The sequence below is a fragment of the Emys orbicularis genome, chromosome 1, assembly GCF_028017835.1.
Source record: "Emys orbicularis isolate rEmyOrb1 chromosome 1, rEmyOrb1.hap1, whole genome shotgun sequence".
Taxonomy (NCBI): domain Eukaryota; kingdom Metazoa; phylum Chordata; order Testudines; family Emydidae; genus Emys; species Emys orbicularis.
The window spans coordinates 1,637,817-1,652,582 of record NC_088683.1 but is presented as its reverse complement, the minus strand read 5'-3'; the positions used below and the strand labels follow the sequence as shown (position 1 = coordinate 1,652,582).

The following is a 14,766-nucleotide window of genomic DNA, read 5'->3' as shown; positions in this document are numbered from 1 at the left end:
CCAAGTTGGTAATTATTATCTGATTTATATTTTTCTACTAAGTGGGCCAAATTCATTGTTGAATCATCTCCACTAAAGTCAGTAGAATTACGTCAGTCACTAGTTCAGCCACATTTCTCTGACAAAGTGAAATTTAAAATGTGGTGCACATTCCATATTATATTGAGAACAAAGACGTCTGCAAATTCTGCCAGTTAAATGAACCATATTTTATTTAACAGTCCACCAAGTCTTCTGTCATCTGCTACTATCACCATCAACGATTTTAGATTTTCTTGCAGATTGTTGATGCAGATATTGAATAGCACTGATCTGAGAACCAATCCCTGGATGGGATCCTCTCCCCAGAAACACCCCTGCTGGGTGATATTTGCCTTTTTGAGATCTATCCATTAGCCAGTTCTTAGTTTATTTAATGTGGGCTACACTGATTGTGTAAAGTGCAGATTTTAATCAACAGTCCAGAGGCACTAAGACAATGTCTTACAGAGTCTAAACCTATCATGTCAGCACAGTTACCTTGCCTATGACCAAAATCAGGCTAATTGGCCTCTAGTTACCCAGGTCATCCCATCTACTCTTTTTAAATACTGACACAACATTCGCTTTTTTCCAGTCATGAAACTTCCCTGGTGTTCCAAGATTTCTTGGAATCAACATTATTTCTTCAGACAGGTCACTTCTTGTAATACTCTTGGTGCAAGTTACCCAGTCCTGCTGAATTAAAAAATGTTTTTTTTCATTAGTTGCTGTTTAAATCCTCTCCAGCTAGCAGTGGAATAGCAGGTATGTCATTATCACTGTAAAAGATGAGTACATCTTCCTGCTTCTCTCCAAATTCAGAACAGCAACAGTTGTTGAAGATTTCTGCCTTTTCTGAATCCAGACTGACAGCTTGATGGCCCTCTGCAGCGTTAGGCCTGTCCCCTAGGGGTGAAAGCTGGGTTTGGCTGATATATTCAGAGAGCGTCCCAGGTTGTGGTGGTGTTCAGCTCTGAGTCGAGCTGAGTGTACGTGGCTGCAGGCAGGCACTGGAAACACACATTAGTCAGCATCACTTGTCGTGGACCGAGAAAGTCTAGTGCCCAGAGAACCCCCGAAGGGAATGGGGAAGGGGAAGAAGAGGGGGCTGGTGTTTTACTTTGGGTCAGTTTGTGTTAGTTACTTTCCCGTCCCTCAAGGCACCATCCATGGCCTGCGTACTGGCCTTCACCGGCGCTGCTGAGAGCTGGAGAGAGGGGCTCTATGCCAGCAAGAGCTCACCTCCAGCCTTCCTGGACACGGGGTGACACCTCCTGCTCCTGGCTCTGGGCTGAGCTGAGAGCAGTTCCAGTCACCCAGCACCACCCTGAGTGGACAGGGCAGTGCCAGCGGTTTCAGCTCTCCACTCCTGCATGTCTCTCTGTTGCTCTGGGGCTTGGCGGGGGCTGACCAGGTGGTGGCTCTGGCAGGAAGCCGGCTGCTGTTTCCCTTTCCAGGAGAAGGGTCGGCAGCAAGACTGGTTTGTGCTGGCCCCACGTCAGTGACTGGAATGAGGAGGTGCCCCACGTGGTCACTGTGTGGCTCGGCTGCAGCACAGGGAAGGGCCCAATGGCTCTAATGCCAGCTGGGGGGTGCTGAATAACATCCAGTGAATCCACAAACCGCAACACCCCACCCAGCCAGGGTGCAGGGGCTGGCGGTCTGAGGCCTGAATCAGTAACTGCAGGACCGCTGGGCTCTGATTGGCTGAGACAATTTCACCCAGCAAGTGACTCATGACATCCATCCTGTCCCTAGAGCTAACAAACGGGACATGGGGAAGTTCCTGCCCCAGGGGTCAGGTGCTGTAACATCCTGCTGTCCCGAGGCTTTACCTGAAAAGCTTCAGCTCCCCAAAGCATTTCCTCAGGGCTCTGGCTCTGAACGCAGCTGCTCTATGTTCTTTGGTCAAGACTTTCAACAGGGCCTCAGTTTTGGGGTCCTCAGCTGGAGCCCCCATAAAGGGGCAACAGTGCTGAGCGGTAAGCCCCTGAGAATCAGGCTGTGTTGACATGACTCAGGACACCTCAACTGCTAGCAGAGCACCTCACCCTCCCTGATTGAACTAACCTCGTTATCTCCATACTGATTTATACCTGCCTCTGGAGATTTCCATTACTTGCATCTGAAGAAGTGAGGTTCTTACCCACGAAAGCTTATGCTCCCAATACTTCTGTTAGTCTTAAAGGTGCCACAGGACCCTCTGTTGCTTTTTACAGATTCAGACTAACACGGCTACCCCTCTGATACTTGACACCATGCAAGGCACTGCATTTAGCCGTATGGAATGGAAATCTATCAACCTCATGAAGAAACTTGCACAAATACAGACAGATATCATCTTCCTTTCCAAATGCAAACGGATGGACATCATACCAAATGGACTGAAGGTGAAAAATCCATTGCTATCTACATACTGCACAGACCACAGTGAGAGATTATGCCATACACTATCAAAGAAACTGAGGAACCACCTGATCAGCATCCTATACAGCAAACAGAAAAACATCAAGAAAGAGCTCTCCAACCTGGAGACTTTCATAAATAACCAACCCTCCACACAAATGGACTTTACTAAAATAAGACAGGAGATCTACATTACACACTTCACCTCTCTACAAAGGAAAAAGGACCGTAAGCTGTCTAAAATCCTACCTGCCACATGGGGCCACAACAGGGGTACCCCTAACCCACCCAGCAATATTGTCAATTTATCCAGCTACACACTCAACCCAGCAGAAGAGTCTGTCCTATCTCGGGGACTATCTTTTTGCCCCAGCACCCCCACGAACATGATACAGTTCTGCGGTGATCTGGAAGCCTACTTTCGCCGCCTCCGACTCAAAGAATACTTTCAAGATAACACTGAACAGTGCACTGATACACAGCTACCCTCCCACCAACAACACAGGAAGAAGAACTCCACATGGACTCCTCCTGAGGGTCGAAATGACAGTCTGGACCTATACATAGAATGCTTCCGCCGACGTGCACAGGCAGAAATTGTGGAAAAACAACATCGCTTGCCTCATAACCTAAGTCGTGCAGAACGCAATGCCATCCACAGCCTCAGAAACCACCCTGACATTATCATCAAAGAGGCTGATAAAGGAGGTGCTGTTGTCATCATGAACAGGTCTGACTACCAGAAGGAGGCTGCCAGACAACTCTCCAATACCAAATTCTACAGGCCACTTTCCTCAGATCCCACTGAGGAATACACTAAGAAACTGCACCATCTACTCAGGACACTCCCTACACTAACACAGGAACAAATCAACATACCCTTAGAGCCCCGACCGGGGTTATTCTATCTACTACCCAAGATCCACAAACCTGGAAATCCTGGACGCCCCATCATCTCGGGCATTGTCACTCTCACTGAAGGACTGTCTGGATATGTGGACTCCTTACTCAGACCCTATGCCACCAGCACTCCCAGCTATCTCCGTGACACCACAGATTTCCTGAGAAAACTACAATGCATTGGTGACCTCCCAGAAAACACCATCCTAGCCACCATGGATGTAGAGGCTCTCTACACAAACATCCCACACACAGATGGAATACAAGCTGTCAGGAACAGTATCCCTGATGATGACACAGCACAACTTATTGCTGAGCTCTGTGACTTTATCCTCACGCACAATTATTTCAAATTTGGTGACAATATATACCTCCAGACCAGTGGCACCGCTATGGGCACCCGCATGGCCCCACAATATGCCAACATTTTTATGGCTGACCTGGAACAACGCTTCCTCAGCTCTCGTCCACTCATGCCCCTTCTCTACCTACGCTACATTGATGACATCTTCATCATCTGGACCCATGGGAAGGAGACCCTGGAAGAATTCCACCATGATTTCAACAGCTTCCACCCCACCATCAACCTCAGCCTGGACCAATCTACACGGGAGGTCCACTTCCTAGACACCACCGTACAAATAAGCGATGGCCACGTTAACACCACCCTATACCGAAAACCCACCGACCGCTACACCTACCTTCATGCCTCCAGCTTCCACCCCAGACACACCACACGATCCATCGTCTACAGCCAAGCACTGAGGTACAATCGCATCTGCTCCAACCCCTCTGACAGAGACCAACACCTACAAGATCTTCACCAAGCATTCTCAAAACTACGATACCCACACAAGGAAATAAAGAAACAAATCAACAGAGCCAGAGGTGTACCCAGAAGCCTCCTGCTACAAGACAGGACCCCAAAAGAAACCAACAGAACTCCACTGGCCATCACCTACAGTCCTCAGCTTAAACCTCTCCAACGCATCATCAGTGATCTACAACCCATCCTGGACAATGATCCCTCACTTTCACAGACCTTGGGAGGCAGGCCAGTCCTCGCCCACAGACAACCCGCCAACCTTAAGCATATTCTCACCAGCAACCACGCACCGCACCATAACAACTCTAACTCAGGAACCAACCCATGCAACAAACCTCGATGCCAACTCTGCCCACATATCTACACCAGCAACACCATCACAGGACCTAACCAGATCAGCTACAACATCACCGGCTCATTCACCTGCATGTCCACCAATGTTATATATGCCATCATATGCCAGCAATGCCCCTCTGCTATGTACATTGGCCAAACTGGACAGTCACTACGCAAGAGGATAAATGGACACAAGTCAGATATCAGGAATGGCAATATACAAAAACCTGTAGGAGAACACTTCAACCTCCCTGGCCACACAATAGCAGATGTAAAGGTAGCCATCTTACAGCAAAAAAACTTCAGGACCAGACTCCAAAGAGAAACTGCTGAGCTCCAGTTCATTTGCAAATTTGACACCATCAGATCAGGATTAAACAAAGACTGTGAATGGCTATCCAACTACAGAAGCAGTTTCTCCTCCCTTGGTGTTCACACCTCAACTGCTAGCAGAGCACCTCACCCTCCCTGATTGAACTAACCTCGTTATCTCCATACTGATTTATACCTGCCTCTGGAAATTTCCATTACTTGCGTCTGATGAAGTGGGCATTCACCCACGAAAGCTTATGCTCCAATACTTCTGTTAGTCTTAAAGGTGCCACAGGACCCTCTGTTGCTTTTTACAAATCCATTGAAAGTGTCCATTTACAGTCATGTTTGTCATGCCACACCTTTGACTCAATACCATTGGGGTTTTGGGGTTTTAGGACTACTCTGTGGCTTCCCTTTGCAAAATTCAGTTTTCTCTTTCCTCCTTGTCCTGAAGGATCAAAGCCTGATTTCTTTTGCTTAACAGAATTCACTGGCTGATTGGGTGTGCTCTCTTTGCTAACAGCTATTAGCAAATCTTTCTTCTCCCTGCCAGCCAGGTAATTTGCAAATTTTCATCTGCTTTCAATTTCAAGGCTCGACTCTGTCTTAAAGAGAGACCACACGAATCCAAACAGTATGAGGGTGAGAGTTGGCTTGCTCTCCCCTATATCCTTAAGCATTCAGCCATAAAACTGTTCTGCTCTGAAACACCAGTAACCAAATCTGTCCTCAGACCCTGAAGCACAGACAGCTCACTCACAGAATTAGCATGGAGACAGTCCTGTTCCAACACCATTGTCTTCCCAACAAGCTGGCCACACACAGCCACTTGGTTATAGGGCTGCTCAACTTTCTTAACAGCTTTTACTCCATCTGAGACCTTCTCAGAGCTATCCACACTGGATCTTACAAAAGGAAAGTCAGTGGATCCATTTACAACAGAAAATTTCTGGCTGTTAGGAACTGAAACTTCCTTGATTAAATCACTTTCACACCCTTTAGCTGTAGCAAGCTGCTTGCACAGATTACCATGAGGATTCCTTTCCCCAGCAGCTTTTCTAAGCCACAGTTCACCCCCCACAGAAATTCTGCCCTTACCCTCTTCACCTGGGGCTTGCTCTAAAGGAACACTTCCCTGAGCAACAACAGACTCTGTCTGGGTCTTACTCACATCCATGATCACCTTCGTCCCATCAGGCAGATTTCTACACAATCCCCTTGCAGGCAAACTCATAGACTCACTAGATAAAAGGTTAGAAGCCTTCTCCTTCCCTTTGCCACACACACAAGTTCAGGAATCTTTTCCTTCTTGCTACAAGTTGTCAAACCATCAGTGGGTAACACAATTAAATCACCTTCTTGCTCTCCTTGTGCCCTGGCTAGGATATCACCCTGATTAGACAGAGTTGCTACATCCTTTTCCAACCACACATTAGCAATAGGCCAAATACAAGCACCAGAATTGTCTGGTCTCTGGGATTTTGCTAGGACACTAACCGGATGCCACCTAGTTACAGTTCCATTCTCGCCAGCAGACACAAACTTAAGACCATTCCCTTCTGGGCTTTAGTTGAATCCAGAACCAACTCTGAGACAACTGAATCACCCTCGACCATCACAGTCTGCTTCACAGACAAAGAAGAGCCGGAGACACCTTCTCCTTTACCAGACACATAGCTTGGGATTTCATTTTCCTTGTCCCAGCGCACAGGGCTGTTCACAGACAACTGCTTGGAGACCGAGGTAGCTTCCTCCATAGGCAAGTCAATACCCCTGACAGACACAGGCACATTTCCTTCACTGTCACAATTCTCCACATAGGTAACAGGTAAGGTATAGGGACACTTATGTTTCACTATCCTTGCCTTCCCAAACTGCTGACTAGATAAAGCCATCAGCTCACAAGGCTGCCTGGGCTCATCCAAACTTTTCTTATTCGCCTCTCCCTTTGCTTGGTCTAATTTCAGATTTGCTTCTGAGACATTAGACAGACGTTCAGAAACTTCATTCATAGCCAAATAGCTCTCTTGCATAGACAACAATTTGGAGACGCCCTCCCCAGGCAAATCATTGCCCTAACAGACACAGGTTTAAGATCATTCCTTTCCTGTGATTTGGCTACCTGGACTGAACAGAGCTTTAACATCTTCCCCAATCAAAAGATCCTTAGGCAATAACTTCCTTACACCAACTATATAACTTCATGCTTCGTACCATTCCATTCAAGGTGGATTCTGGCTAAAGGCACGCGTACAGTAAACTCATAGAGGACATCAACATTCACACTCTGATTTGGTAAGTAATCTTCCTCTTTGACAAGATCTGCTTTAACAAGAGTGATGTTAGAAGCCATAATTTGCCCTAAACAGCTTTTACCATTGACTTTTACACTCTCTATGAATTTTTCATTACCCCTCCCATACATAGTATTGGCACAATTTATGGGGTCACCTACTGAACTCACAGTAACGGCATTTACATAAAGGTGGCAGTGTTGGGGTACATTTCGTTACACCCAGACAATTGCTCAGCGTTATACAACATACCAACATAAACTGGACTTTCAGGAGGATACACTTTCTGCTGTTCTTCCCTTGCTTTTTTGACGTGGAGCTGAAGTCTGACCGTGTCCTGTTGCATTTGGTGAGCTTTCTCCTCAGCAGCCAGCAGCTCCAGACGCCCCTTACGAGCTCTTTCTTCTCTCTCATCAGCCTCCTTCTTTCTTTGATCAGCTTCTCTTTCTAATTCAGCTATTTTTTGCTTTTCCAGCAATCGAAGATCTGCTAGTTTCTGTTCATGCTCAAGTTGCAGGTTATTTGCTGCCATTTGCATTCTAACTTTTTCTGCATCTTCTGTAGCCTCAGGTAAGGGCTGTGCTCCTGCCTCCTGATCACTGGCCATTAACAGATCTCTCAGTTCTTGATTTGTAGCTTTCTTTCTAAAGCTTATCCCCCTTTTCTGAACACAAATCTTCCAGGGCTTTTTTTATCAAGGCTTTCATATGCTCTTTGCTCACCCATTGCAACTGCTCTTTAACCAACCAAACTCTCAATACCAAAATTCAAATTTGGATAGCGGGGGGTTCTGACCCAAAGTTTAATTGATGTGGTTCTGTGGCTCCTGCTGACTACGGCATTGTGACGGTGCTGCCAGTGGGAGCCAGCTGAGGTCACTCAATCAGGGTGAACTGCAAACCAAACGGGGCAGCCAAACCCCAAAAGCTGGTGGATATTCCAATACTTAGATTTACCAAGCCAGCACAAAACAGCCTCTGTATTACCTCACTGGTTACTCAGAAGTCCAAACAACGCAGTTCCCTTAAAGTGCCCAGCCTCAGGCCTCCCTCCAGACACACACGTCAGATATGATGATGATTACTGAAAATCTTCTCATCATATAAAAGAAAAGGTTCTTCCAATCCCAAAGGATATAATTGGACACACCCAGGTCCAATTATAACTTAGATCTTACCCAAAATACACGCTAATAGCCAATTCTTATTAACTAAGCTAAAATTTATTAAAAAAGAAAAGAGAGAGTGCTGGTTAAAAGATCAATATACATACAGACTTGAATTCATTTCTTGAGGTTCAGATGCATAGCAGAGATGAGCTTGTAGTTGCCAAAAGTCCTTTTAGAAATAGTCCAGAGGTTATAGTCCAATGTCCATATTCAGGGTGACTCCAGTCAGTGACTGGGGATCTCAATCCTTGTGGCTGAAGGCCTCCCCCTCTTGAAACCCAAAGCAGATCTGAGATGAAGCAGGATCGTGTCCCAGGGTTTTTATACATTTCCAGAAGCCTTTTGGCCTGAGAAAGCAATAGGCTTAACTCTCCTTCTCCCAAACATCCTGGCAATTAGCACAGGGTAATTTATCCATTAAACAGTTCAGATACAGGTTACCACAACCTTCAAAGAGACATAGAGACAATAATACTATTTCTCTCAAGTGTCTTCCTAAATGTTAATATTCCTTTTTTGATCTTTGAATCAAAGCTATAGCAATAGACAAGACTTGTTTGCTGACAGCACAAGCCCTGAGCAAACACCCACCCTTCTACCTCTAACAATGCCGGCTGCATTTCAAAGCTCTGTTCATTTACATATGTTCCTAACAAGTCTCTAAACTTCGGCCATGGGTCAGGTCAGTTTAATTAACTCTTTCTGGCCCTGTCATCTTTCAATGAGATATTATATTACACTTATAACATCACCCCCCCCTCTCCCGGAGACACTGCCCTGCTCCCAGCCTCAGCTCGGGGGTGGGGCAGGGCACGGACAGGGCTAAGGGGGGCACGAGGTAAAAACTTTGGGGACAGTTTCACTGGCTTTCAGCCCCCCACTATAAAATGTCTGTGCCCCACAGATAGCCCTGGCGCAGCCTGGAGTGTCTCCGCAGTACCCGCAGCATCAGGGATGTCTCTCCGGCGCAGAGCTGGTACCAGAGCTTCGCACGAACTGGCCTTCAGCGAGCTCACGTGGGATGCCAATAACCCGGGGGAGGTTCCATTGTTCTTTCCATTTGCTGAGTGCCCATCCCCCGTATCTGGGCAAGAGAAACTGGGGGGGGGAGGGCTGTGGCTCCAGTTTGCTCACGTCCCCCACCCCCACCCCGGTTCCACCTGTAACCGACACTATTCGTGGTGTGTGTGACCCCTGCAGCGCCTGGACGCCCCATTGTCCTGCACACACGCAGCCAGACAGGCTCTGCCCCCAGCAGCTCCCAGTCCAGAGAGAAGCCCCAGGCAAAGGTCCGAGGGGAAACACGCGCAAGGGAGGGGAAGGGACTGAGCCGACATCCCGCAGCAGGTCAGGGGCAGAGCTGGGGTAGCCCCAGTCTCCTGCATGCTAGCCCACTGCCCCAGCCACTAGCCCACACAGCCTGGCTTCTGGCTGTTAGCTGCTGCGTGAAGTGGCCTAGGCCTGACCCCTAGGGAATGTGCCTCGGCCGCTGGCGGGTGGGTCGTGCTGTGATCCCCTTACAGAGATGGGGACTCCCAGCCACAGAGCAGCTCTTTTGGTGCCATTCAAAGGCGACGAGACGCAGCTATAATCTGCTTCCACGCCCAGGAACCAGCTTGAGCTTCCGCCAGCAAGGAGGGAAGCAGTTAGAGGGGTGGGCTCTGGAGTGCGTGGGGGCGCGAGCAGCTTATTGCTCGAGTGCGGCTGTCGGGGGAAAGCTGAACTGTTGCAAAGACCCCGCACTGTCCCCCCAGGCAGAGCTGCCTGCGTCAGGCTCTCTCTAAAGCCTGCTTTCCCTTTAAGCAGCCTGGGCCCTGCCAGCTGCCTGGATTCCCGGGGAGGGTGGCTACATCTCGGCTCTGTGCACCTAGCGCAGAGGTCGGCAACCTTTGGCACGCGGCTCACCAGGGTAAGCACCCTGGCGGGCCAGGCCGGTTTGTTTACCTGCCGCATCCGCAGGTTCGCCACTCCAGGCCAATGGGGGCAGCGGGAAGCAGCACAGGCCGAGGGCCGTGCTCGCTGCCGCTTCCCGCCACCCCCATTGGCCTGGGACGGCAAACCACGGCCAGTGGGAGCCGCGATCAGCCGAACCTGGGGATGTGGCCGGTAAACAAACCGGCCCGGTGCTTACCCTGGTGAGCCGCGTGCCAAAGGTTGCGAACCCCTGACCTAGCGGTTCCATCGCCACTGCTCTGGAGCTCTTGGCTGGAAGTGGGGGGCTTTTAGCCTGGCTGGGGTCTGTGCACAGGTGAGTCCTGCAGCTGGGAGAGGGGGTTGGGGGTATTGCAGAGTGTCGCTGCACCCTGGGGTTTTGCATGGCCACAGAATGATGGCTAGCCTGGGGGGCCCTGTGCCATGGTGCTAAGGGGCTGCTCAGGAGAGGAACAGACTTTGCTCTTGGCTGCAGCTGGGAGAGTTTCCTTCTCGGGTGGGTAAGGGAGCGGAGAGGTTCGGGCGGGGGCAGTCAGGGAGAAGGGGGTGGTTGGATGGGGCCGAGGTTCTGGGGGGGTGGTCAGGGGATGGGGAACAGGGAGGGTTGGGAGTGGGAGTCCCACAGGGCCTGTCAGGGGAGGGGGGTGTGAATAGTGTTCAAGAGGGCAGTCAGGGGACAGGGAGCGGGGGGGAGGTTGGATAAGGGGGTGGGATCCCAGTGGGCAGTTGGGACGGGGCGTCCCGGGAGGGGGTGGTCAGGAGATGAGGACCGGAGAGCGGTTGGATGGGGGTGGGAGTCCTGGGGGGGCTGTCAGGGGGCGGGGGTGTGGATAGGGGTCAGGACAGTGAGGGGACAAGGAGCAGGGGGGTTGGATAGATCGAGGGTTCTGAGGGGGGCAGTCAGGGGGCAGGAAGTGGGAGGGGGCGGATAGGGGGTGGGGGCCAGGCTGTTTGGGGAGGCACAGCCTTCCCTACCCGGCCCTCCATACAGTTGCGCAACCCTGATGTGGCCCTTGGGTCAAAAAGTTTGCCCACCCCTGTGCTAAGGGGCTGCTCGGGAGAGCAACAGGTAGGATGACCAGACAGCAAGTGTGAAAAATTTGGGACAAGGTTGGGGGGTAATAGGAGCCTATATAAGAAAAAGACCCAAAAATCGGGACTGTCCCTATAAAATCGGGACATCTGGTCACCCTAGGAACAGGCTTTGCTCCTGGCTGCAGCTGGGAGCGTTTCCTCCTTGGCTGCAAAAGCAGGAACTGAAACCGCTTCCAAGGCCCTGAGCTGGCCAGCCCGCAGAGCCCATGCAGGGGCCGTGGAGGTGGGGGCTGTTCCTGGGGACTGGCTGGCCAAGCCGCGGCTACACTGAGCTTTGGTGCCCAGGGTGTTCTGAGAGCAGAGGAGAGAACCCAGGCGTCCTGCCCAGCCAGGCAGCAGAACAGGGGTGAGCGGGCGAGCACTGACTGCTGCGCTCCCTCTCCAGAGCTTCCCGCTGTGCCTGGGTGTGTAAGGGCCAGGCCGAACCGAGGGGATCCGGCGCACGTCAGGCCCTCCCCTGTGCCGGGCATGGAGCATTTCCCCGAGGGCAGCCGTCGCTCACCATGCCCCAGAGCAGGGGAGCTTCTGAGCAGCACGAGGGGCCTGTGGTTAGAGCCCGTGGCCGGGAGTCAGGCCGTCCGGGGTCTCCCCAGGGAAGTGTTAGATCCACAGAGCTTCGCACCAAAGTGTGCAAGGCCAGGTGTGCAAAGGGAGGCACTGAGCAGCCTGCCCCCATCACCAGCAGTGCCAGGCTCCCGGGTCAGTGCCCCACCCACCACCCGGCAGCTGTCTGGGATGGCTGCTGGCCTCCTGCGGGGGCTGGGTTAGGCTCACGTACTCTGACGACAAGGCTGGGGAGAATTTCCCGAATGTTTTTCTGTTCGTTGTGATCACTGGCTGGGGGAGACAAATCAAACCGCCCGATGAACGCTCCGGGGGGCCTGGCGACATGGCCGTGCAGGGGGTTTATGGCCGTTGGTGCCTTAAAACAATCCCCGAGCTGTGTGCCTGCACCGGGGCTCCCACCCCTTCCCTCCCACCCCTTCGTTCCTCTCTATCCAGCTGACACCTGCCCCCTCTGGGGTCTCCCAACCCCTCCTGCTGCCCAGGCTTCCCCTCCTGTCCCAGGGCTGGGCCCCCTGCCCTGCTCCTTGCTGGAGAAGGTGAAAGAGCAGAGGAGGAATAGGGAATCCAGGAAATGCCCCATGGAGTCGAGGAGCTTCCTGTGGGCTTGGTCCCAGCTGATGGTTATTGTCTTTTGTTCCCAGCAGCATGGGGCAAAGGCCCCGGATACAGAGCAGCTCTCTTCTCCCGCTGGGTAGGTACCGCGCTGGGCAAGGGGACGAGGGTGACGGGACCGCTGCAGTGCGAGCTGCTCTGAGTGTGGATCTGGGGGAGGGGAGAGGCTGATCCACAAACACCTGCCGTCCCCTTCCAGACGGGATCGCAGCCCGTTAGTCTGGGGAGCTGCTTGGAGCGTGGGGCATGGAACCTCCACAGCCAGCCTGTCGCCAGCTAGGGCTGGCGTTTAAAGGGGCAGCATCTGCCTAGTGAAGCCCCCTGCCCTGCCCCCCAGCCCCTCTATCCTGAGCCCCTGGGAGAGATTGTCTCCCCCCATCCCCCCACCCATTCCTGGTGCTCCTCTTGCAGGGCAGGGCTGATGGGTGGGTGCTGAGGTAGCTGGGAATGGGGGTGATGAGATGGCAGGGCGGTGGGTGGAGGCGTGGAAGGTGTTTGCCAGGAGTCAGTGAGGGTGGGGGGGAGCCCAGTACAGCGAGAAGCCAGGGGCACTGTGGGAAGTGGCCGATGGATCAGCAATGTCCCAACATGCTCCCCTGGTTTAAACTCTGTCTGCCCTAGTGTGCCTGGGCTGAGCGGCCCCATGGCCCTGTACCACATCCGGCAGTACGAGGACAGTGATTATGAGGCCGTGCGCACCATGTTCGGACGTGGGATTATGGAGTACGCTCCTGCTGGCTACATCCACATGCTGAAGCATCCCCAGGCCCAGCTGCACTTCCTGGGCCTGTTCCTGGCGGTGCTCGCGGCCTCCGGGTCCCTCCTGGTCTCCCTCCTGGCTCTCCTGCTCGCTCTCACTGGGGCCTGGTTTTGCATCCGGTGTCTCTGGAACGATTACGCCCAGCAGTTTCTTTGCAACGACCTACTGGACATCCGGAGAATCTACCTGGAGGCAGCAGACTCTTGTCTCTGGGTGGCAGAGGCTGAGGGGGCAGTGGTGGGCATGGTGGGGGCCGTCTTACCGGATGACCCCTCGGAAAGGGGGCACGCCCTGGAACTGAAGCGCATGTCCGTGGGGAGGGAGTACCGGGGCCGGGGCATCACCAGGGCGCTCTGCAGGACGGTCATCCGCTTCGCCCAGGAACACGGGAACAGTGCCGTTGTGCTGGCCACCTCCATGGTTCACTACTCGGCCCAGCAGCTGTACGAGAGCATGGGCTTCCGGAGGGTCTTGGTGAGGTCCCCATCGCTCCTCGCCAGCTTCCTGCAGTTCTCGGTCTTCTATTACCAATACGAGGTTCCAGGGTCTCGCTGAAGGCTCAGGGGTGGTGATTCTTCCCCTGCCTGCTCAGTCGCTGGGAGCTTTGCCTGGCTTGTTAATTAACTCTGTCGTGGAAAGAATCACCCACACAGTGATTTTAGTTCACAGACTCAGAGCCCGAGGCCTTTATTGCAATACATACCAACGCGTTGGGGTGCAGTTTTTCAAACTGGCACACCGGGCAACAGCTCGCAGGCTACTTTTATTCCATTAAACCACAAGCAGGGTACAAACAATACGTCATGCATTAAATCATTGGGGGCAAGCTGAGCAGGGGTTGAACACGAGCTCTGGGGACAAATCACAAGCTGGGTAAGGGTTGAGCATGAGCTGATCACGAGCTAGGAAGCAGGGGTTGGGGTCAATCTTCTCACCCCCCTCCCTACCCTCTGACTTAATTTCCGAGGAGTGGGTGTTTGTTTGGGTAGAGGGGCGCTTGGTGGTTTCCGCAGGGGTGGTGCTCGGCCCTAGCTCGGGTACATTTCTCAAGACTCGGACTATGTCATTTTCCGGGGGATTTCAGCAAAGGCTTAAGGGGGGGGCTAGTTTGCAGATAGCTGGACTATGGAAAAGGTTGCAAATAGTTATAGCAGCAAGGATGATTAACTCTCTGCAAAAACAATTTCTTAATGTCAAGCAACTTGCGTTATATTTCCGTAGCCTTGCAGTTATTATATTTCATCAGTTATGAACATATTTCATTAGTACTGCTGCAGGGGGGGCGGGGTTTATTCTCCCATTCCCTCCTCTGGACACGACCCTTGACCGAGTTTGGCAGAAAACTGTGCAGTTTAGTCTAGTTTAAGCTTTAGGCCTGCCCTACTCTGTGCAAAGGCCATCAGCATAACAGATCTCTGTTGGAGGGTTTATTTTGGGGCCTTCAGATTCAAAGCTCTGGCTATCAAAAAGAAGGCCCCCCTCCTCTATTTCCCCACAATTTCCCTCCTCTGATGCCCTATAGGCATCACTACTA

At 51.9% G+C, this 14,766-nt stretch overlaps 1 protein-coding gene across 1 annotated transcript; it reads left to right on the top strand.

Annotated features, from left to right (window-relative positions):
• The first annotated feature begins 7,600 nt into the window (after positions 1–7,600).
• On the top strand, positions 7,601–13,787 carry LOC135872986 (N-acetyltransferase 8-like). Its single transcript, XM_065397443.1, has 2 exons — positions 7,601–7,668; positions 13,094–13,787. The coding sequence occupies exons 1-2, from the start codon at positions 7,601–7,603 to the stop codon at positions 13,785–13,787; spliced, it is 762 nt and encodes a 253-aa protein (XP_065253515.1).
• The last annotated feature ends 979 nt before the right edge of the window (positions 13,788–14,766 follow it).

Bases quoted from the DNA above. Each gene is read 5' to 3' on its own strand.
- LOC135872986 (XM_065397443.1), top strand. From the start codon at position 7,601: ATGCTCAAGTTGCAGGTTATTTGCTGCCATTTGCATTCTAACTTTTTC. The intron at 7,669-13,093 runs GTAAGGGCTGTG...TGTCTGCCCTAG, and splicing joins TGCATCTTCTGTAGCCTCAG to TGTGCCTGGGCTGAGCGGCC.